The sequence below is a fragment of the Brachyistius frenatus genome, unplaced genomic scaffold (genome assembly GCF_029030835.1).
Source record: "Brachyistius frenatus isolate BFR_SWC_R1_liver_20210118 unplaced genomic scaffold, ASM2903083v1 Contig_47, whole genome shotgun sequence".
NCBI lineage: Eukaryota > Metazoa > Chordata > Actinopteri > Embiotocidae > Brachyistius > Brachyistius frenatus.
In genome coordinates this window covers 1,183,033-1,204,624 of record NW_027210646.1, presented here as the reverse complement: position 1 = coordinate 1,204,624, position 21,592 = coordinate 1,183,033, and the positions used below count along the sequence as shown (strand labels likewise).

At 44.1% G+C, this 21,592-nt stretch overlaps 1 protein-coding gene across 1 annotated transcript; it reads left to right on the top strand.

Moving 5' to 3' along the window:
* The first annotated feature begins 228 nt into the window (after nt 1-228).
* zbtb47b (zinc finger and BTB domain containing 47b) lies at nt 229-21,508 on the top strand. Its single transcript, XM_069703537.1, has 6 exons — nt 229-481; nt 16,543-17,919; nt 18,373-18,520; nt 19,006-19,121; nt 20,105-20,249; nt 20,984-21,508. The coding sequence occupies exons 1-6, from the start codon at nt 479-481 to the stop codon at nt 21,427-21,429; spliced, it is 2,235 nt and encodes a 744-aa protein (XP_069559638.1). The 5' UTR covers nt 229-478; the 3' UTR covers nt 21,430-21,508.
* The last annotated feature ends 84 nt before the right edge of the window (nt 21,509-21,592 follow it).

The following is a 21,592-nucleotide window of genomic DNA, read 5'->3' as shown; positions in this document are numbered from 1 at the left end:
TGAATGGCTCCCTGACCTCCGCATCTGTCTGCCCGCGTGACGTCACACAATTGCAGGCGCGCACAGCAGGGTGAGGAAAGCGCACTCGGGTTTGCGCCATATGACTGTGTGCGTGTGTCCTCCTCCGTCTTCCTCCTCCTCCTCCTCATCCTCCTCCTCCTCACTTCCAAATATTCCCGCACGGTACAAAGAAATGCGCCCGTCTCGCAACTCCGCGTTAAACAGTACCGTGTCCCTTTAAAAGCGTCTGACAAAAAGCCCATATGATCCCCGAGCTCCAATCACCAATTCCTTCTGCAAAAGCAGCCTCTGCATTTTTGTCTGTCTGAATGCTACAGCAGCACGGGGGGGAAAAGACTGAGAGCAGGCAAAAACTGAAGAAATGTGACAATTCCACGGTCATTTTCATGGCGGAGGGAAAACTGGTGCGAAAGGAGTTATTCTGGGACTCCTTCGAGCCTCGAAACGCCGGATCAAAATGGTAGGCTCTAGAGCTGCGCTGCATTTTTGTTTATTTTTTTTTATTTTTGTGTGTGTGTGTGTGTGTGTGTGTGTGTGTGTGTCCCTTCTTGATCTCTTGCAAATTTGAGCTACTTAGCAGGCCGATCAAACTTGCCACACTTGTGCGTCGTCGTGATTCCGTGCCACTGGCTGTCATACATGTGTGCCGTGCTCTGTGTCGTTAGCAGGGAAGTTTGTAACTTGCCGACATGGCACAAGTTGGAAATTGAAGCTGCCCCGGAAAGAATGCGATGGCTACAATAGCTGCACTGATGCAGACAAGGAGTTAAATTCTTTCATATCAGGGCGCTTCTGCTGAAGACTCAGGGGTCGTGACTGGTGCAAACGTAGACAGCATGAGTGTAACTCAAAGTGCCTCCTTGTTCTCCGAGCCAAGACAGCCGGTGCAGGGCAAGTTTGTCAGGCTTTGACATTCAGGCATGCATTAGAGAATCAGCTGCAGGAGGTGTCACTCTTCTTGTCTTAATAACTTTACTTGGTTGCAGGTGACACTCAAGTAGAGGTGAAATGATTCTAGAGATGTCAAAGGTTTTAGTTCAAGCTGCCTGGTGCAAATAATTACAAATACATTCTATGCTTTTTTTTTAATTTTTTTTTTTTTAAAGCAGAACAATCTTAATATTTGATTGTACAACGTGTAATTTCACAGTCTATGTAGTGTGCTGCTGTTGCTGTAGGGACATGTCTGATTCATGTTTACTGACTAACATCCCCTGTCACCCAGGATAACCTGTATTTTCAACCAGAATCTAAGATGCTTTTATCCCTCCTTCATGAGCGAGGATGACTGTGACAGAGAGAGAGAGAGTTGTGGGAATAGTGAGGCAGGCTGGCCGCTCTGTCTCCGGGGTCATTTTAGGATGCCTCATTAGGAAAGCATGTGGAGCTTGATGCAGTGGTGGAGTAATCCCAGTGCGCGTTCACATCTGGAGGCTTGGGTTAATATCTGGGTCAGGTCAGCAGGGTTAGCCCTGGTGCTCGCTGGGTGGCTTCTGGTGGAGGGAGAGGGAGAGGGAGGTTTGGTTATTGCTGTGTTTTTTTTTTTTTCTCTTTTTCCTTTTTTTTTTTCCTTTTAAATTTTTTTTGTTTTTTGCAAGTGTATGAAAGCAAACTGCGATAAAGTGCAAAGTGTGCACAGCAAATGCAATGCACCGGCGATCACAGATATCTTTTGACTGTTTTGGTGAACATGTTCCAGATAGTTTCTGCAGTTACACTGTTGACATGAAAAGCAGATTAATCCCAGCTAATTTAGTCTTTATTCAATAGCGTACCTTACATCACGCCAAGTCTCATGGTGATGGATGGATTACTGAACGGGCCCTGCAGCGACGGCATAGCGGCCCAAGGGGTCATGGGTCTCCTGGACAAGAGCCCGTGTATGAAGTGACTGTTAACATTTTCAGGTTAGAAAGTCAGTCAAATGACCACAAAGAGACTCAAAATGAGTGACGAAACTATAGAAGAGCTATAGAAAATGCCCACCAAGATGCAAAACAAGCACCTGATGAAAATAAATAAACTTAAGAGGCCACAAAGAGACAAAAAAAAAAAAAAAATGACCCAAGAGAAGATGCAAAACAATTACAAATGAGAAACATATTGACTAAAAGGAGGTGCAAAACCATCTAAAAAGACCTAATGAGTGAAAATTGGACACGAAACGGAGTTCAAAATGAGACGGACAGAAATGACCACAAAAAGGCAAAAATGACCAAAAAAGGTGCAAAACAATCAGAGATGCAAAATTAGATCCAAAAAAAAAAAAAAGACCCAATGTGTGGAAAAAAAATGCACACAAAACAGCTGCACAGATCAAAGTGAAAAAAAACCAACAACAGATAATGACCACAAACGGACACATAAATTACCCAAAAATATGCAAAACAGATGCAAAATTACTAAAAACAGGTGGAAAAAACCCAATACGAGTACAAATTGGACACAAAACAGTCACAGAGCATTTTAAGATTAGAAAAGAACAACAGAAATTGACCACAGAGACACAACAACGCCTAAAACGATGTCAAATACAACCACAAAGAAATGCAAGAGACACAAAACTGCAACAAAGTGATCTTTTACTCTTGTTCTTGTGTAGTTGTGGTTTGGGGCCGTTGTTTTATAATCCATCCTTCTTTCTTTTTTTTTCTTTTTTTTTTCTGCTGACAGGACTTTATTTGTTTTTGTCCTTATGCGACTGGCTGTGAAAATCTAAATGTGTCTCAGTTTCGTTCTCCCTAAAGATGTTTGTTGCGTACAGCTATGTGCTACAGTTTAGTTTCACTCGGCACCGAGAGGTCCTGAGTTGCTCCTTCTCGCTCCTCTCAGGGTGCTGCGAGTTTTACGTAACCGCCTATTCAGGGCATTCCTGCCCACCCTTGACTTTGAGGCTTCGCTGTCTCTGGGTGCTGAGTGAGGAAACTGTCTTTTAGTCTTTGTGACAAGTGCAGCTATTTCCCCGAGACCCGGCAAACAAACTCCAGCAGACATCGTCGGGGGCCGCGCTCCGTGGGAACTGTGAGCATACTGTAGGTGCTGCTAATTTATGCCCCAGAGATTAAGAGCAGTGGACAAGGCCGGGCAGACAGCAAGATCAAACTCAATGGGCTTATGTAAGGTTCCTTTTTCTTCTTCTCGGTTCAAATGGCACAATCTTGTTTGAAGGAAGTTCAGGTAGTTTTTACTCCTTGAGTAAATCTATATTTTTTATTGTTTCTCTGCAGATGCCACAAAGCTGTGTTTACATCTGCTTTAAGACAGTTCTTCTATTTAACCATTTGACTTTTTTTTTTTCTCTCTCTCTCTCTTAAAAAGACTTCATTATCAAAGAGCCCAAACAGCTTTTTCTTTTTATACAGTAAAGCTTGATATGAGGATTCCTATTAGCTTTTCATTGTGAGGCATTTGAAGATATTAAGAGAGTTTAAAAAAAAAAAAAAAAAAAAAAAAAAGGGGGGGGGGGGCGGAGGGGCGGCATCTATCGTGTTCTTATAGCTTTTAGCTGAATTCAGGCCAGTGAGCGAGAGAGAGACTTAGGAGGAGCTTTAAAGCAGATGGGAATGAGTTTTCGTGCTGTTTTCAGAGACTTGCCAAGCAGAAAAGTAGGGATCCTTGATCTGATCGTCATCATCACAAATATTTGTTTGACGCTCAGTCCTAGACGCAGATTAATGGGGGTTTTATACAGGAATGAAACCATTATCCATTTTTAGCTGCTTATCTGCGTTAGAGTAGTGCACAGATCTCAGATAGAATTGGGCAGAAAAGTTTGGGAAAATATATTTACTATATCTACGATCACAAAGTTCTCTCACCTTAAACTCAAGTTTTATCCTTAACCAGTAGTTTGGCTTTTTTTGGGGGGGGATGGAGGGGTGCATTCAGTTTCTTGCTGAGGAAGACGAGAAAGACTTCATGTTTATGCGTCAAATATTGAGCTGCAGTTAGAGTAGCACAAAGACTGGAAACCACAAGGACATGGAAAACTGAGTGTAAAAAGAGCAAACTGATGTTTATACAGGGTTCTCCATGACCGCAAAGATGAGAGACGTTCTTACCCGTCACACAGTGTCATCCGGGAGGCGTCGGATTGGTCCCACGTCAGCGACGGGGAGAATAAAGAAGTCCTGCTATTGACGGCGGTGTTGGTGTGTACGCTCCCCGCTGACATGCTCGCAACATCACGGAGTCAGTCTCTCATTACGTGAAGCGATAGAAGAACTGCTCTCCTTGGCAGACTGTGAACTCGTGCACCTGAGGGGAAATGGTGCCGTTTTAAAAGCGAAAAGTGGTCGCACCAAATATTTGTTGATGGGGTTATCGGGACAATAAATACTGGTCATGTGATTGTTTTTGAAAGAATCCTCACTTTGCTCTCCTAAAACTTCAGACAACGTCTTGGCTCTGCTGGAAGCTACTTCTCCCAGCCAAGAAATCACAACCCCGCTGTAAAGCAGCTGTTTGCCTGAGACGCTGCAGGCGGAGTTCGTTGCTTCTGGGTCGGGCCAGGCGAGCCGGGCCCCCTCCCCGCCCCCCTCCTCCCCACCCACCCCGCTTCCAGTTTTTAATAAGCCGATCGCTGTAGCTTTATACAGGAACAAACCAATACAAGAGTTTTTATCAGTCGTCTCATCTCGGCTCTTCACCGCAAAGTGAGTAAGTGTATTTGTGTCGATGTCGTGCGATTCCCTTCAAGCTCATATTCACCGTTCCTCTGATTGGTTGCGGCTATAGAAAGCCAATGCTCCTCCTCTACTTGTTTTTGTTTTTTTCCCCCCTCTTTCTCCTCTCTGACCTTCTCATCAAACACATCAACTGCCCACACACACACACACACACACACACACACACACACACACACACACACACACACACACACACACACACACACACACACACACACACACACAGAGCACTGCCACACCGCCACACCAGAGAGATTCCTCTGATAAGGAGCTCTTTAGAGTCTTGTGTTAGCCTCTTCTCTCTTTGTGTCATGCTATGAAAGGGATAATGAAGATATCACAGTTTCAACCTGTGTAATAGCCCTCGGGTATGTCTGCACCTGCTCTCTGCTACACATCAGACTTATCTGTTGTCTCTAATAGATCACTTCAAAGGTGCATCATTCACCCTTTTGTATCATTTACGCAGACAGATTTAGAGTGAGTAACTTCAGACTTGACTATAGTTCAATTTGACCCCCCCCCCCTTGTTTGCTTTTTTTTTTTTTTTACAAATGGAAATATCCCTGTTTGCACGAGCCTCCACACTTTACTGTGCCACAGGTATTTGGTGCCACATCCCAGTGTTTACTGATGAATGCGTGCTCAGCAGGCGGGGCGTGTGCGCCAGCGTCGCGCACATGCGTGTACGGCGCTGGCTTGGAAACAGTGTGTTATGACTCCAGCAGAGCGGTGGTGTGTGAAGCGTTGCAACGTGTGTGCGAGGAGGAGATGCCAGCACCACGGGCCCCCTCTCTTGGCCGGGCTTCCTGACTCAGCGCTTCCTCTCCCAGCTCATTGGCCCAGACACAAGCTTCCTGGCAGAGCTTCAGTGCGGACGCTCTAACCTCATCGCTGCCCCTCACCCTCCACCCCCTCCCGGTCCCTCCCCATCCCCACCTACAGCACCACACACACACACACACACACACACACACACACACACACACACACACACACACACACACACACACACACAAACCCCCACCTCCAGGCAGCTCCTTTGATTATCCAACCGCTCGTCATCTCAACTCCAGACGGCCGATGATTGATGTCTTCTTCCAGCATCACTCCTGATTGGGCAAAACACACAAACACACAAACACACACACACACACAAACACACAAACACACAAACACACTGTCCTCTGCTTCCACAAAATGATAAAACACACCGTCGTCCAGTTTGTTCAGAGGACAAGCCGCTAAAAGGACTTTGCAAATCAAGCAGCTGAGGCAATCCCGCTCACGCTGTCACATTTTAATGTACTGGAAGTCGCCAAGACGCTGCGCATGCTGTGTTCTCGTCCCTATTTTTGTTTGTGCGCCCCAATTTCATGCTCGGGTAAACGCATATCAGTTGTAGATTGGCTTGTCACCTGTGGTTGCATTAACATATAGATGGAAATGTATTTAAATCTAATGGTGGAAGCTGGTGGCGCTCCACCAGGGCAAGGCTGGGGCAAGTCCAAACTGCTAGATTAGGACGGGGAAAAGCCTACAGTGTGGAGGGGAGATTGGATGTCTAGGATTAGAGCAGCACTAATGCTGATAATATTGTCTTTATTAATTGCAGCCAGCAGTGATTGCTGTGGTTAAGAAAGTAAAATGTTTTATTAGGCTGAAGGGAATAAAATAATTAGCTAAAGTGGTGGAAAGAGAAAACTGCATAACCAGCAGCAAATTGTCAAGTAATTTAGGATTTTCCTGGTGCTGTATCTGAAATGATCCGACTGTACACTTCACCTGAAATCTCCTTCAGTTTTCAGGCAGTTCAGGTTGTTTGAGTTCATTTGACTTTCCCTTCCTTAGATTTACAAATATTCATCAGAACCAGAGAGTATGATTATTTTAATTATTATTTACATAGTAGATTCATTACGCCTGTGATTTAGCATTGCACTTATACAGCGGGAAGAAAAAGTCTGATTGAAATGACCGGGTTTCTACATTAACTGGTCATTAGATGTCATCTTATCTTCATCTCAGTCACGAGTATAGACGCACAAAATCTGCTTGAACTAATACCACACAAACAGTAATTGGTGTGCATACCCAGTACTGGTGGAAAAGGTAAATGAACCCTTGGATTTAACAACTCATCGAACCTCCTTTTACAGGAGTAGCCTCAAACGGACGTCTCCAGTAGCTGCAGCTCCGACCTCCACAAAGTTCAGGAGGAGTTTTAGACCATTCTTCTGCCCCATATTCTCAGGATGACCGGAGTGAACGGCTCTCTGGAGCTCATTCCTCAGCATCTCTTGTCGGCTTCAGGTCTGGGTGTGACCGGGCCGCTCTACAAGCTGGATTTGTATTTCTGTGGTAGATTCATTTTGAATGCATCATCCCTTTTCCACTAAGCTTCAGCTGACAGAAAGCCATCATTATCCTGTAAGTTACCTTGATAAACTTGGCATCACGACACTCTCTCCACCGTACTTTGCTTTGAGGTGGTGTTTTCACGTCGGTATCAAGCTGCGACCGACCGTGACGTCACCCATTGGTTTGTGAGCCGTTGTTCTGAAGATTAGAGTTTGGTCGGAAGTTGACCATATTTGGATGAGACTTTGCATATGCTCGACTCGCCAACAGAGATATTAGCTCATTGAGCATCCTGCTTTTATGCAGTGCTGAATCGACTCCATTGTAAAGTATTTGTCTAACGGTGGAGTGATCAACATTTTTTAACTCTTTGTGGTCTCTGTGTAACCCTCTCCAGCTTTATGCAAATCAACGATTTTTGATCATGAGTCTTCTGAGATCTTTTTATTTTGGCCTCATATGAATATGAGCCGCACACCTCCACTCTGGTTTCATTGATTGGGCTCCAGGTTTGCAAACTCCTGACCCCAATTAGCTTTTGTTGATGTTATTAGCCTCTGGGTTCAAATACTTTTTCCAACCTACCCTGAACGTTTAAGTGATGTATTCAATTCAGACAATAAGAACAATATCATGATTTCAGTGTTAGAAGTTAAAATAATGTATTTTTTGTTTTTGTTTTTTGGTATAACTAACTTAGATGAGAATGTGACCTTGTTTCAAGGCAAATTTATGCATAAATACAGATACTTAAAAAGGGTTGATTCACTTTTTTGTTTTTGCCATTAAATAGTTTGGTAACTAATGAAAGGTTTCAAGAACTATGTCTGTCTTCAATGGGGCAGTGGTCAAGATATCCTGACTGAGCCAAGTATTTTAGGAATACTGGATTACTTCTCCATCAATCAGCAGGAACTTCATGCAAACATTTTTTTTTATTATAAAAATGAAGTTGGCGACTGTTAAGTAGTTTCTGATAGTTTTGTATCTGTTCTGAGTTTTCATTCAGTCTTAAAGCAAATACATCATAATGACAAAATGTTAACCAAGCTCGCAGGGATATGGTTGTTGTCCACCACAAATTGGTTTTAAATTCATGTTTTGCTGTCTTTGTCAGTGCAGCTTTGTGATGATTGATTTTCCACCAATCTGCATCACACGCATCACTAGTTGTCTGGATTATATAATCCCATAGCCTAATTTCACAAGGTGTAACTGTCAGGCTTTAATACCATTATTATCCGATAAACAGTGCCTTCCCTGTTAGTATTACACTACACTTTAATGTGGCAGTGCATGTGACCGTGCCGTGTGTGACCTCAGCAGTGAGTATGCTGCCGCCCGCTGCTGTGGTTCCCCCTTTAGTCATTGAACATTGATTTTTATTAGCATTTTTTATCATAGCGCTGTGATGATCACCACGGGGCTTGTTAATAGCGAGACCTTGTCACTTGTGCTACCACCAGTCTGGCTTCGTCTGTGCAGGAGCAACATGTTTGATAGCAGGATAATGTGAGTGCACACTCGCATTTAGATCCTCTCGTTCATCTGCAGTGTCATCACGTGCGGCCAATTTTTTTATTTCCTGTTTACTGACGTTGGCACAAACGCATGATTATGATGAAGGTATGAATGCATAGAGTGTTCAGGGTTGCCGGCGTGTGGGCGGATGTGCTCGTGCATCTGCTACTGTATATTCTTCTACCTCAAGGTCAGTGCTGGGTCTCTGTGCTGATAGGATTTGGAGAGAGGAAGCAGTGCAGACTGCAGAAACAGGAGATATCTTCCACTAGATACATGGATGGATTACGAGACAAAGGGCCCCCGGGCACAGACATGTAAATGGCCCCGAATGCATACATAAGAGAAAGACGCCCGAGACTGAAAGATAGACGATCATTTTGTGTCTCTTTGTGGTTGATTTATGTCTCTGCAGTTGTTTTGTGTCTGTCTGTTGTTGTTTTGTTTGTCCTTGTGATCATGTCTATTTGTAGTCCTTTTCTGTCTCTCTGTAGTCGTTTTGTGTTTCTGTGGTCGTTTTGTGTCTGTTTGTAGTGACTTTGCTGCTATTTGAGGTTGATTTAGATCTCCTTGTACTTGTTAGTCTCTCCAACAAAAAATGAGGACGTCTCTTGACAGAATACAGAGGCCCTGGCCAAAGGGGGCCCCCTGAGACCTTGGGCCTTTGTTCCTATGCCCGGTAGGCCCATTCAATTATCCGTCCATGATTAGACACACATACTAAAAAGCAAGGAAATCATTTGGCAGACTACTTTCCATCCACGCGGGTCCTGCCCAGCGCGTATCCTGGACTAGATAACACGGGAGGATTAAGTTGTGCCACGATTCTCACCCAGAGAATCAGAAGTCACATCTCTGGCTCAGCATCCCGGAGACTAAGCCTGTCGTTTGGCGTCAGCAGCAGGGGCTGGTCTGGTGAGCACACAGAGGACACGGTGTCAGTCATTACCCTGATGACTTTTTAATGGCTGTCTGATTGGACTCTGCCAGAACTGACATGCCCTTGTCCCGTTCTGTTTGGTTGTGTTTACGCGTGAGCTGATCCATTTCCCGCCACGTAAAAGCACTCTGACGTTTATGCGAGACCAAACTTGCAGCTGTAACTGGGTGATCTCTTTGTGGAGAGTTTGTATTCAGGCCTGTCATGCCCCGCTCTCGACTGCACTGATGATGACTCAGGGATATGTGTTTGTGTGTTTGTGTGTTTGTGTGTGTGTGTGTGTGTGTGTGTGTGTGTGTGTGTGTGTGTGTGTGTGTGTGTGTGTGTGTGTGTAGGGGTGGGCCGCGTGTTCTTCCACCATCTCCATGCCAGTGAATGAGATGAGGCCTGACACGGTGCCCACTCTCCTTCCTCCGGGTGTCAGTCACGTCGAGCCCTGCACTGGCCCCCTCAGCAGGAGGCCTCGCTGTGAGGAGGGCTGCTGAGTGTGCTCTTTACTAGATGTTCAAGTGCTCTGTGGGTGGACGTGGCACGGCACACCCACCCACCGACCCCCCCCCCCCTCCACCACCACCCCAGTGGGTGACAAGGGGGCCTGGGCATGAGCTCATGGGATTGCTGCCTTCGCGTGAGTGAATGTTTGGGCGATCTCTTTTTTTGTTTCCCGATGCTCATATGTCCAAGTGGAAAGACGTCACTCTGCATAAGGAGAGTTTGTCTCAAGCAAGTTGTCTTTTGTGAGATTTTTTTGGGGTTCAGATTGAGTTGTTTTAGGATTGGGGGTAGAACTATACTGTAACTCAATGTCATTGTTATTGGTCTTTGATAAAACGATAAAATATATATCTGTCTCAAATAGGGCTCAAACTGAGTTATTTTTTATTATTATCAATCTGCAATTATTTTCCTCCATAAAATGTCAAAATATTCTAAAACAATATCGTTTTTTCCATTAAGTCTAGTTTGACATCTTCAGATGGCGTTTTTGGTTTCACAAAATGTCCCAAACCCAAAGATATTCAGTTTACTATAATATAAGATGAGGTAAAACAACCCAATCATCACATTTGAGAGGCTGAAACATCTCATGTTTAAATGTTTTTTTGCTTAAAAAAAAAATGCCTCAAACATTTATTCAGTTATTTGCTAAATAATTCTCTGTTGATTATTTCAATTCTAGTCTGATGGAATGATTAAAAAAAAACTATTGACTATTTAATTAAGTGGTAAAAAAAACAGCATACATCATTCATCAGAAAATGTAATATTCATTTTCATATTTTAAACTTGTTTGACTACAGAAATAATTCCACTGAAAGTCAATCATCATTTATATTGCTATATTTCCCGGCTATGTAATATAGATATACATTTTAAGATTACAATTGATTACACTTGCTTATTTCATCCTGTATGTTATTTGACAAAGCTACTCTTACATTTCAGTATTAATGTGAGCTGCTGTACTCAGACCTGGCGGTGATTTATCCAAAATAAAAATGGTTTAATTGATTATGAAGGCATACATTCAGGAGGATAATACACAGTGATCTTCAGTGATGGTAAGTTAGTCCACTTTCTGCAGCTTTAGTCAGATGTGTCAGTTTAAAAAGCGAAAGAAGGTGACGTAAGAGGACACCGAGTTCAGTCTGAGCAGTCTGTCAGCAGACGGAGAGAAAGCTTTAACCCCCTGCAGTGTTTTCCCCCAGGACTCCCTCCTGCCTGAATACAACCTGCCCTCCCTCGCACTATTGATGCGTCCATGACTCTGCGCTGTGCTCTGACATTGGCCCCTGCTAATGACTCAGTCTGTTCACCGGTCAGCAAACAAACCAGACACCCAAGGTAGATGCTGCTCGGTTCTCTGCACAGAAATCAAGCTTTGTGCAAAATAGTGGCTGAATATGTGTCCATCTTTTTTCAACACAAGAGAAAATATTGAAAAGGATGAACATTGTTGAGTTTTACTGAAGATTAAGATTTGTCATGTTATACCACTGTGGAAAGCCTCCAAAACGTTTTTAAAGACAAGCACCAACTACATGGAAGTGAACAGACAGGGGAAGTTTTAAAATGGCAGCTCGGTGGAGGTCACAGCCACGGTATGTAGTCAAGCTTCACAGTGACAGAGACTTTATAGTGCAGTAAATCTACATGGACCGTCCAGTGAAAAGGTGTGGGAGAGAAAGGGCATTCTCACCAGTGAAAGTCAAATTAGAAAGAAGGGTTTCATCCCCGGACTCAGATCTGTCTGGCTCAGGTCCAGGAGTCGAGGCTCTGCCAAGTGCATACCACCGGGGCCGACACGGCTGAGCTGGGTGAGGATTCAACGCTTTTTTTTGTTAGCGCTTTGACTGACACATTAACTGTGGGCTTCACTTGCACCTCGGAGTCTGACCATCATCTGAAGATAACAAAAGCAACCCCCCATTCATAATAATTAGTAAAACTGAATGATGAAGGCTCCTCTTGGGCCAAACTGTAATCCTGCACACCATTCATCACTGCTTCATCAAAACTGGATTAGTGGGAAAGTACTTTCAAAGTTGGAAAGTTGGAATCTTAATTAAAGCATCGCCATCAGTTTTTTTTTAAATGCCTGATTATCTTCCCAAAATGCAACATCCCTCCAAATTTGTGGCGAATTTCAAATCTGACACGAACTTGATTTGAAAGTTTTTTTTCCTCTTAATTCAACACCCCATTAGAGCAGCTCAACAATAGCTGGATTTGTGTTTGTATGAATTGTTCCTTTTCAGAGTTTGACATTTAATTACAGAGACTCCATCAGGCCAATTAGTGTAACGTTTTGAATGGAATACACAGTGAAACAACACTGATAGTTTGCAGCCGCGCTCGGCCCGACGAGACTGCACTTAGGTTTCCTGGTGCTTTGAGCTGATACACTTACAGTGACACATGTTAACATATTTTTTGTTTAGCAGGTATGATGTTTACAACTTTTACTTTAATGTTATAAATATGCTAATATTAGCTAAATGCAAGGTGCAGCTGGGACTGATGGGAATGCCATTAGAGTTGTTGGTATTTGGCCTTTGTCTTCAGTGAATGATTAAAAAAATCATCAGGATGTATCATCTGGGAGCCATAAATGTAACACATTATTATGCCAATCCCTCCAGGAAGTTACGTTTTCTGACCCGCTGATGGCACCAGAGGTAGAGTCAGGGCAGAAAGTAAAGGATTTGTCCTCTGGGAACCATGAATGTCTGCACAAAATAGAGATTTTTCAGTAAGGATCAACCGGCCATTGAGTCTGAAAGGTGGCTTCTCTAAAAACATCACCCCTTTAAATATAATCAGTGATTAAATAGTTATGACCTTTCAGTGTTAACCTTTAGATCCAGTCTAGCTTTTAAGCACACTGCAGTGCAAAGATGATTCGATGATCATGGTTTCCTCACATGATGCTGTAGTTTCACTCTCCTTAAGTCGTATACATCTTTATGGGACTAAGATGCATCAACCCTAGGGAGTCGCCTTGTGAAACAGACCCACCGCGGCCTCTACAATGCAAAAGGATTTGGACATTGTTGTGTTTGGCAGATGATGAAATGATCTGTGTGTACAGGGTGGGCTGAGCTTTGATTGAAGCCAGTTTAAATGACACCTCTCGTTTGGTGCGTCAGTAATCCCCCCGCGGTGTGTTTGTCACAGGTCAGGCCACATATGAATAATGTATTGGGAGACGTCTGACTGAGAGGCTGGTTAAAGGTGGCGCTCCCTCTAATGACGGCAAACAAGCTCTGTGCCTGACATTTCCAAGGAAAGGAGGGAGAGCGCAGGGGTGGGGGGTAATGACAGACAGAGATCGAGGGAGTCAGATTAGTCTTTCAATTCAAAGTACTCACTCAATTTGTTTGGCTACAGATGAAATGTGCCAAGATGGCTATGTCCTTGATGCATAGTGTGACATACAACTGCTTTCTACCAGATTAGATAGTAATGAAGCATCTGTCTTGATGCAAATAATGCAATTATTCACTGATTTTTGTCATTCAGTCACCTGCTGATAAACATTTAGAGCCTCCACATTTGAAGAGCCATGTTCAGTTTATTAAACAAAAAACATGTAAAAGGGCCTCATAAAGATGGAGATTAAAGGTAAATGTAAGCATCCTCACCAGCACCCGACCCCTGGGAGACGAGTAAAGAAAGAGTAGCTTGGTCTTGCAGTTCAGAATTAATTAACCATTTGGTAGTTTTAGAAATAAAAATGTATTTAAAACATTTCAAATGAGAAAAACTGGCTGTGCACTTACACCAATAGCATAAATCTCCCTGTTGTAAAAAAGTTCTTGTCCTCAAACTGACCCATTGCACATTTTTTATTATTAAGGCAACAAGTCAAACAGCCATGCAGCACACAGACTTTGTGCAGACAGCAGTGAAATCCTTTGGGAACTCATTTGGGGTCCTGTTCTTTTAGGTTCGTATGGCAAACATAATTATTTAGCATTTGAAATCACAGCGCTCAAACCCTGGGAGCTTTTCAGACTCACTAATGATGGGCCGGACACTGCAATCCTGAAGAGGTAGAACAAGTTGGATTACGGCGCTCACATGGCTGTTTTGTCAAAAAGAGTCTAAATCTACAAATTCAAATAACATGTTGTTGGTTCCTTTTCATTTTGGGTTGTGGGTGTTTTGAATCGGTTGCTACTCATCCTCCAGAATTTAATCTTTGACGGCATTGTCCTATTTGAATCCCAGAAGAAGAAGCAGATCGTTATCGCTAAAGGAGCATAACTTCCAGTCTGCAACTTATACTTGATCTGATTAAGGCTGCTGCGTTTTGCCCTTGGGCGATTGTCTGTAGCCTTGCACGGGGAGAGATAACCCGATCTCCACTCCTCTAGCTCAGAGTCTAATTTAGCAGCTCAAAACTATGAATAAATCTAACACTCCATAATTGAATTCTTCAAACGAACCGGATTTTCAAGGTTAGGCCCAAATGCAAATCCATTTTCCAGCCTGAACAATGAAAAGTCATTTTCATTGATCTTAAAGAGGAAATATGTCATAATGCAGGGAAAGTCAAAGTACTTATATATATATATATATATATATATATATATTTTTTTTTTTTTAAATTTAAAGGACAATTAACAGATGTTGCACTGTGATTCATAACTATTAAGAGTCCACTGTTTGCTACATAAATACCATAATTGTTATTGTCCGGAAAGGAAATGAATTATGAACATACTCTCTCCCCCCTTTTTCTTTGTTTTACATCTGGCCCTGCACATGCAACTGTTAATACTCAAAATTAAGAGATATGGAGATGTAATTACGGCTCACAACCTTAACATCTCCAGCAACATGTTGGCCAAAATAAGGCTCGTATCAATACTCCTCTTCTCCTGCCTTCAAAAGACGGCCAGAATTATAATTTCCATTAATTGTTTGGAGGGTTGGTTAGTATTTATTCAGCATGGTTTCCCTAATTATTTCTCCGGACGTGTTTTGTCGTGTGCATAATTCGTCATTCCTCAGGGAAAGTGTTGTGAGTGGGTGTGCTGCGAGAGCCTGCTAATAGGGGTGAAATGGCATTGAATACCAATGCACCAACCAGTCAGTCTTTGCAGAGAGACCAGACACTGTGTTTGTCTTTGTTGTGTGTGTGTGTGTGTGTGTGTGTGTGTGTGTGTGTGTGTGTGTGTGTGTGTGTGTGTGTGTGTGTGTGTGTGCGCGCGCGCGCGCATATGCGTTTGTGTGTGTGTGTGTGTGTGTGTGTGTGTGTGTGTGTGTGTGTGTGTGTGTGTGTGTGTGTGTGTGTGTGTGTGTGTGTGTGTGTGTGTGTGTGTGTGTGTGTGTGTGTGTGTGTGTGTGTGTGTGTGTGTGTGTGTGTGCGTGCTCTGTTTGCTGCCCTGTCCCCACTCACATCCCGTCTGGATCGAAACCCTGCCCTTCCTGTGCTAAAATAAACCCACCTTGGGAAGTTGAGGACCTTGCACAGAGCGCTGAGTGTTACACCTTTTGATTTTTCACTGACTTGTATCATGCAGCTTGCATGCAGTCCGTAACTTTGTGCTGTGCACTTGGCATCACAATAAGTATATATATATTTAAAAAAAAAACTGCTGCAAGAGTTTATTCCAACATTATTTATGATCTACTTTGTTAAAAAAAAAAAAAGTATCATAGAATATGGACAATGTGATGTGACTGAAATAACATAAAACTAACAATTAAAAGAAATCTACGCATGAAGATGCGCAAAAACAGGCTCGTCGAGCAAAAACTTGTCAAACTGTTATCTATTGTAATGTCAGATCGTCTGAAACACCCTCCCTAGAGGGGCTTTATGCAAACACACTCGGGTCAACAAGAAGACGCACACACAAAGCACAAATAATGCAATAAAGATACGATGGAAAACATAGCTGCATTTCTGATCCCTCCTCAAAAACGGCCTCGCCTCGTGTTTAAACGATCACGTTAATGATCGATTTTTGTTCTGTGTGTGAGGAGCTGCATGTATTGATCTCCTGCAAGAAGAAAACATTCGTCCAGTAAAGGTTTTATGAAAAGACAAATTCCCACTGAGGCACCCTGAGTGACAGAGAGCCCATCGCGTTTCTTCGTGTCACTGAACTACACAGCAGCCTGATTGTTTTCAGTTCAGTTCGATGAATAAAACGTATCATATTTAGGCAAAGAAGCACCGAGCACTGAAAGGACATCTTGTCATTGTTGGCTTAAATCCATAAATTGATGACAAAAGGGTAAACTCCATCTAATTAGGGTAATGCTAATGAAAAGCTCTAGATCAGTTAATAAATGGACCTTGTTTTTAGATTGATTTCTTGACTGTTGTTTTCAAGATGAAGAATGGACTTTGAACCTCAGAGTTTGTACTTTTAGTGTCTTAATAATGTGGCAGTGGTGAGATGTGAAATCATATTTATTGCCATGTGAAAGTTTTTTTTTTTTTTATCTCACCTCCTTTCTTTGTCTCTCTCCCTCATTCACTTTCTCTCCCAGCTCATAGTGGAGAAGACCACAGACTTCCCCTCTGCTGAGTTCTCTCTGGTGGAGGATGTGGCTCTGCACTTCACCTGTTTAATGGACAGGCTGAACGAGCAGCGCCTCTTCCAGCCTGACCTGTGTGACGTTGACATCGTTCTGGTGCGTCAGCGCAGCACCTTCCCGGCCCACAAGGGCGTGCTGGCGGCCTACAGCCCTTTCTTCCACTCTCTTTTTGCCCAAAGCAAGCAGCTGCGGCGGGTGGACCTGTCGCTGGACGCCCTGACCTCTCAGGGGCTGCAGCAGATCCTCAACTTCATTTACACCTCCAAACTGCTGGTGAGCAGCCGCACTGTCCGCGACGTGCTCAACGCCGCCACCCTGCTTCAGATGAGCGACATCGCAGCCTCCTGCCGCGACCTCATCAGCAGCCACTCGCTGAGAACGACCTGCACAGATATGGCCAATCAGGAGGGGCTCGGCGGCAGTGACCCATCTGCTGCAGCGATGCCCCCCAGCCAGCTGTACCGGGAGATCAAACAGGAGTCGGAGCTGGGCAGGCTGTACACGAGAGAAGGCAGCAGCCCCTTCTCGGTCAGAGTGGAGGACGCATGCAAGACGGCATCCCAGACAAAGCAGTACTATCAGAAAGAGGAAGGCTCGGGAGGGGGGGGCGGCGCAGGTGTGGCTGCTTTGTGTAAAGTGGAGGGCAATGGAGAGGAGTCAAAGACAGTTGATGGCCACGCCTCCTTCAACAGGGATCAGATCATCGTTGAAGTCAACCTCAACAACCAGACCCTCAACGTGTCAAAGGGCTCAGAGGGCAAATCAGCCACAGAGACGGCCACCATGTTTGGCTGTTGCCACGACAGTGAGCAAGACTCCGAGGGCGATGAGGAGAACGAAGTGGAGAACGACGACGCAGTTGGAGAAGAGGATGATGAAGACCTGAATAGGGGCGACATATTGGGGCAGAGCAGCGAAGAGGAAGATGAGGAGGAGAACGAAGAAGAGGAGGAGAACACCCTCAACATTCCAGGCTTGGAGCAGCCAGCCATGATGGATCGACCTCGCCGGGGCACCCGAGCCTTGACCATGGCGGGCACCGCCGCCTCCCTGCGGCAGACGCTCGCCGAGGCCACGCTGGCCAACCAGCGGCAGGGCGGGAAGAGGACGCTGGACGCGGAGGGCCTCGGCCAAAAAGTGAGGCTGGAGGAGAAGCAGCACTTCCCATGTAAGAAGTGCCCCCGCATCTTCAACAATCGTTGGTACCTGGAGAAACACATGAACGTCACTCACAACCGCATGCAGATCTGCAATAACTGTGGGAAACGCTTCCTGCTGGAGAGCGAGCTGCTGCTGCACCAGCAGACCGACTGTGAGAAGAGCATCCAGGTACGACGTTTAAAGGCGTCCCCCCTCATTCTTTAACAAAACCCCCGGATTTTCATAGCAGTGGTTCCAGCTTTACTCATTTCAATCGTAGCTGCAGGTAGTTACTAACTGGTAAACACATCTGCAGTCATTAAAACCAGTCCGGATCAGTAACTCGGTCAACTGGGAGTCGGTAATAATCAGTTCTGATATGTACCTCCACTGTTACCCCCATCAGCCCTGACCAGCTGGACCCCTGCTGTGGTTTTGAAGATCATTCACTGCTTTAATCTAGTGACTCTTAATTGCTTTTCTGCCACAGTGAATGCTCAAATGTCTGTATAAACACACACACCTGGGTTGTATTTGTAAAGACCTTTCCAGGTAATGATCTTTTTTGCATCGCTCATACCCAAATAATTCCAGTAATGGCTATATTTTGCCCACTCTTGTGTTATTTTTTTTCCCCCCAAGTGTGTGACGTGTGGCAAGGCCTTCAAGAAGCTGTGGTCGTTACACGAGCATAACAAGATCGTCCATGGCTACGCCGAGAAGAAGTTCTCCTGTGAGATCTGTGAGAAGAAGTTTTACACCATGGCTCATGTCAGGAAGCACATGGTCGGTGAGTGGCTGTAAAATCCACTGTTCGCTCACTTTGTGTTACTTTGGGCTTCCTCATCTACGTCCCACTGATTGTTGTGCAGGATGTGCTTCCGGTAGCGCTTTCTTAGATAAGCATATTTATTTCCCAGACAGACTTACTTTGCTCCTTGTTTACATCCATGTCTCCGCATTTAAAGAGGGGTTTGTATAAAATCCCCTTTTTCTATTTACCTTTCACTTGACAGTTCAATGTGGAAGCTTCAGAGGAAATTACTTATTTAGTAGATGAGACACATCCGTTGTCCTTAGCAGTGTAATTAGCCAATGAAAAAGCATCTCCTTGTCAGACTTTAAATGCTTTTTAGGGATGTAGTTTCTTTGTTTGTCCTCCTGCTGCCATTTGATCAAGAGCAGCTCAATACTGAGTCACACTAACTAATCTTCTACTGTGCGTGTGTGTGTGTGTGTGTGTGTGTGTGTGTGCGTGCGTGCGTGTGTGTGCAGCACATACAAAGGACATGCCGTTCACCTGTGAGACGTGCGGGAAGTCATTCAAGCGCAGCATGTCCCTGAAGGTTCACTCTCTACAGCACTCAGGAGAGAAACCCTTCAAGTGTGAGGTTTGAGCTCCTCTTATACGCTGCTGCTCCCAACTTCACCGGCACAAAGAGTTTCATTGCTAAACTGAGATAAATTTCAAATATTTCAAATTATGTGTGTTGGCTATTTCATTTAAATTAAATATATATGTTGTCTTTTCTCGTAAAATACTAATATTAAGGTCAAGAAATCCAGATGAGGCAGGCATCCAGATGTGCCAAGACAAACAGCCAAATGATTTGTTAATGAGCATTTTTCTTCCGCCTATCTTTGTACGCAGGGAACCCCATTAGGCACTTAAACTGTGAATATTGATTGGTCTATTAGTGCTCCTGGCATCACTTTCACTCCACGCAACACAATCACGTAAATGAAGGCTCTCCACCTTCTTCAATGTGGCTTTTGCTGCATTTGTGTGATGGGGGAGTATTTGTTGAATGACCCTGAGAACTTCAAGCAGTAGTTTCACATTGTATGTCAAACTATACATTGGCATTTAGCGTAGCATAAAGACTGGAAACGGGGGTACGGCTACCCTGGCTTTTGTCCAGCGGTTTAAAAAAAAGTATTAACCTGTTGCCACTTTATAGTTATATTTACAAGAGTGTTATCAAATCTTCTCGACTTCCTGCTGGCAATAAAACTACTCATTTTATAGAGACTGATTTTCTTATGTTGTGTCTTCGAGGCATTTAAAGTTTTCAAATTTCAGTTTAATGAAATTTTAATTACTTTAATTTTTAAGTTATATAATTTATCACGTGTAGTATTCACAAGAGGGCCATAACTGAGCAATTTTAAACTGGTAATGCATTTTATTTTATCACTGAAATAATTTACAATGTGTTTTAAAGAAAAACATAGTGCTAAGATTCAAATTCAATTTGTCTCATTTATGGATGAGTTTCATCAAACACTGCTTTTTCCTCTAAATGTGAAAACACCCATCGAGTGCACTTTTGACCCTCAGTTATGAAAAGACTTTTACTGTTCGCCATTTCAGAACTGCAGTGAGCGCTTCCAGTACAAATATCAGCTGCGCTCCCACATGAGCATCCACATCGGACACAAGCAGTTCATGTGCCAGTGGTGCGGAAAGGACTTCAACATGAAACAGTACTTCGATGAGCACATGAAGACACACACTGGTGAGTCACTTTCCGCTGCCTTGTCATTGGTTTTTCATGGTTGTGTTGTTGCTGAAACACAGCAGCGTGTTTCAAACACACATTAACTGATTTTTGTCGCGTCAGCAGAAACGAGCTGAAAACAATGACACCTTAGAAAGTTGATATGGAGAGCTTGTAGCAAACTGTTGCTTATTTACACATTCAGCACACATAAAGCAATATAATTCAGTTCAGAGCCGTGTTTGTGATCCATGATGATTTTAATTCCTACTATCCCCTTTGATCTAACTGTTTTTCTCTCCACCAGCTGCAGAGCTGATTTCTCTTTATTTACTAAATTCTCCTCTAACTTCATCCTTATTTTTATGTGTCTGATGTTTGTTTTGGGCAGGCGACATAAAGTGGAACTTTAGAGCTCTTTTACTTAAAACAGCTGCCTGCTGCAGCTGGAAGAAATTCTGATAGAGGGCATTTAGAGTAAAAATATATATTAAAAAGAAAAAGTTGTGGGATAAATCAAAACATTGTTTTAAAAGATACTAAAAAAAAACTCAGCACAGCTGAGGAGAACTGTAGCATTGGAGGATAATTTGCTCCGTGTTTGTCACTACGAGCCACTCCTTTCACATTGCAGTCATTTGATGTATTGTCGATATAAAAATGCTGACAAAGGCAGCTTTACATTTTATGATGAATGTTGAAATGTGCTAAGCAGGTGTGTTTTTCAGTTCGACGTGTCTCTCTGTTCCCAGGAGAGAAACCGTACATCTGTGAGATCTGTGGGAAGAGCTTCACGAGCCGGCCCAACATGAAGCGCCACCGCCGCACCCACACTGGGGAGAAGCCGTACCCCTGCGAGGTGTGCGGCCAGCGCTTCCGCTTCTCCAATATGCTCAAGGCCCACAGGGAGAAATGCTTCCGCGTCAGCAACCCCATGGTTACCGACGGCAACGACCCCCTCGGCCTCGACCGGCCCCTGGCCTCGCCCGCCGTGGACTCCTCCGCTCAGGTCCAACTGGGGCTGGCGCTCCCCGCCACGTCGGTGACCACACCCGCTGCTGCCTCCAGCCCCCACCCGGTCCACGGCGCCCCGCTGTCCCTCCCCCTGCTGCACTCCATGGGGGGGCTGCCTCCCACCCCGCATTTACCCCCACCGCCTCCCCTGTTCTCTGCTGGTAGGATGAACTCCAACAACTAACAAATCTCTGTAGCATTGAAAGCACTTTGTTACTTTCGTTTTATCGTTTCTGTTTGAGCTTTTAAGAGGACTCCTGCAGTGGGAGAGTGATGGACCTCCGTGACATTTACACAGAGAGGAAAAACTGAAAAAAGGCTACACGGAGGCCTGGTAAAAACACACA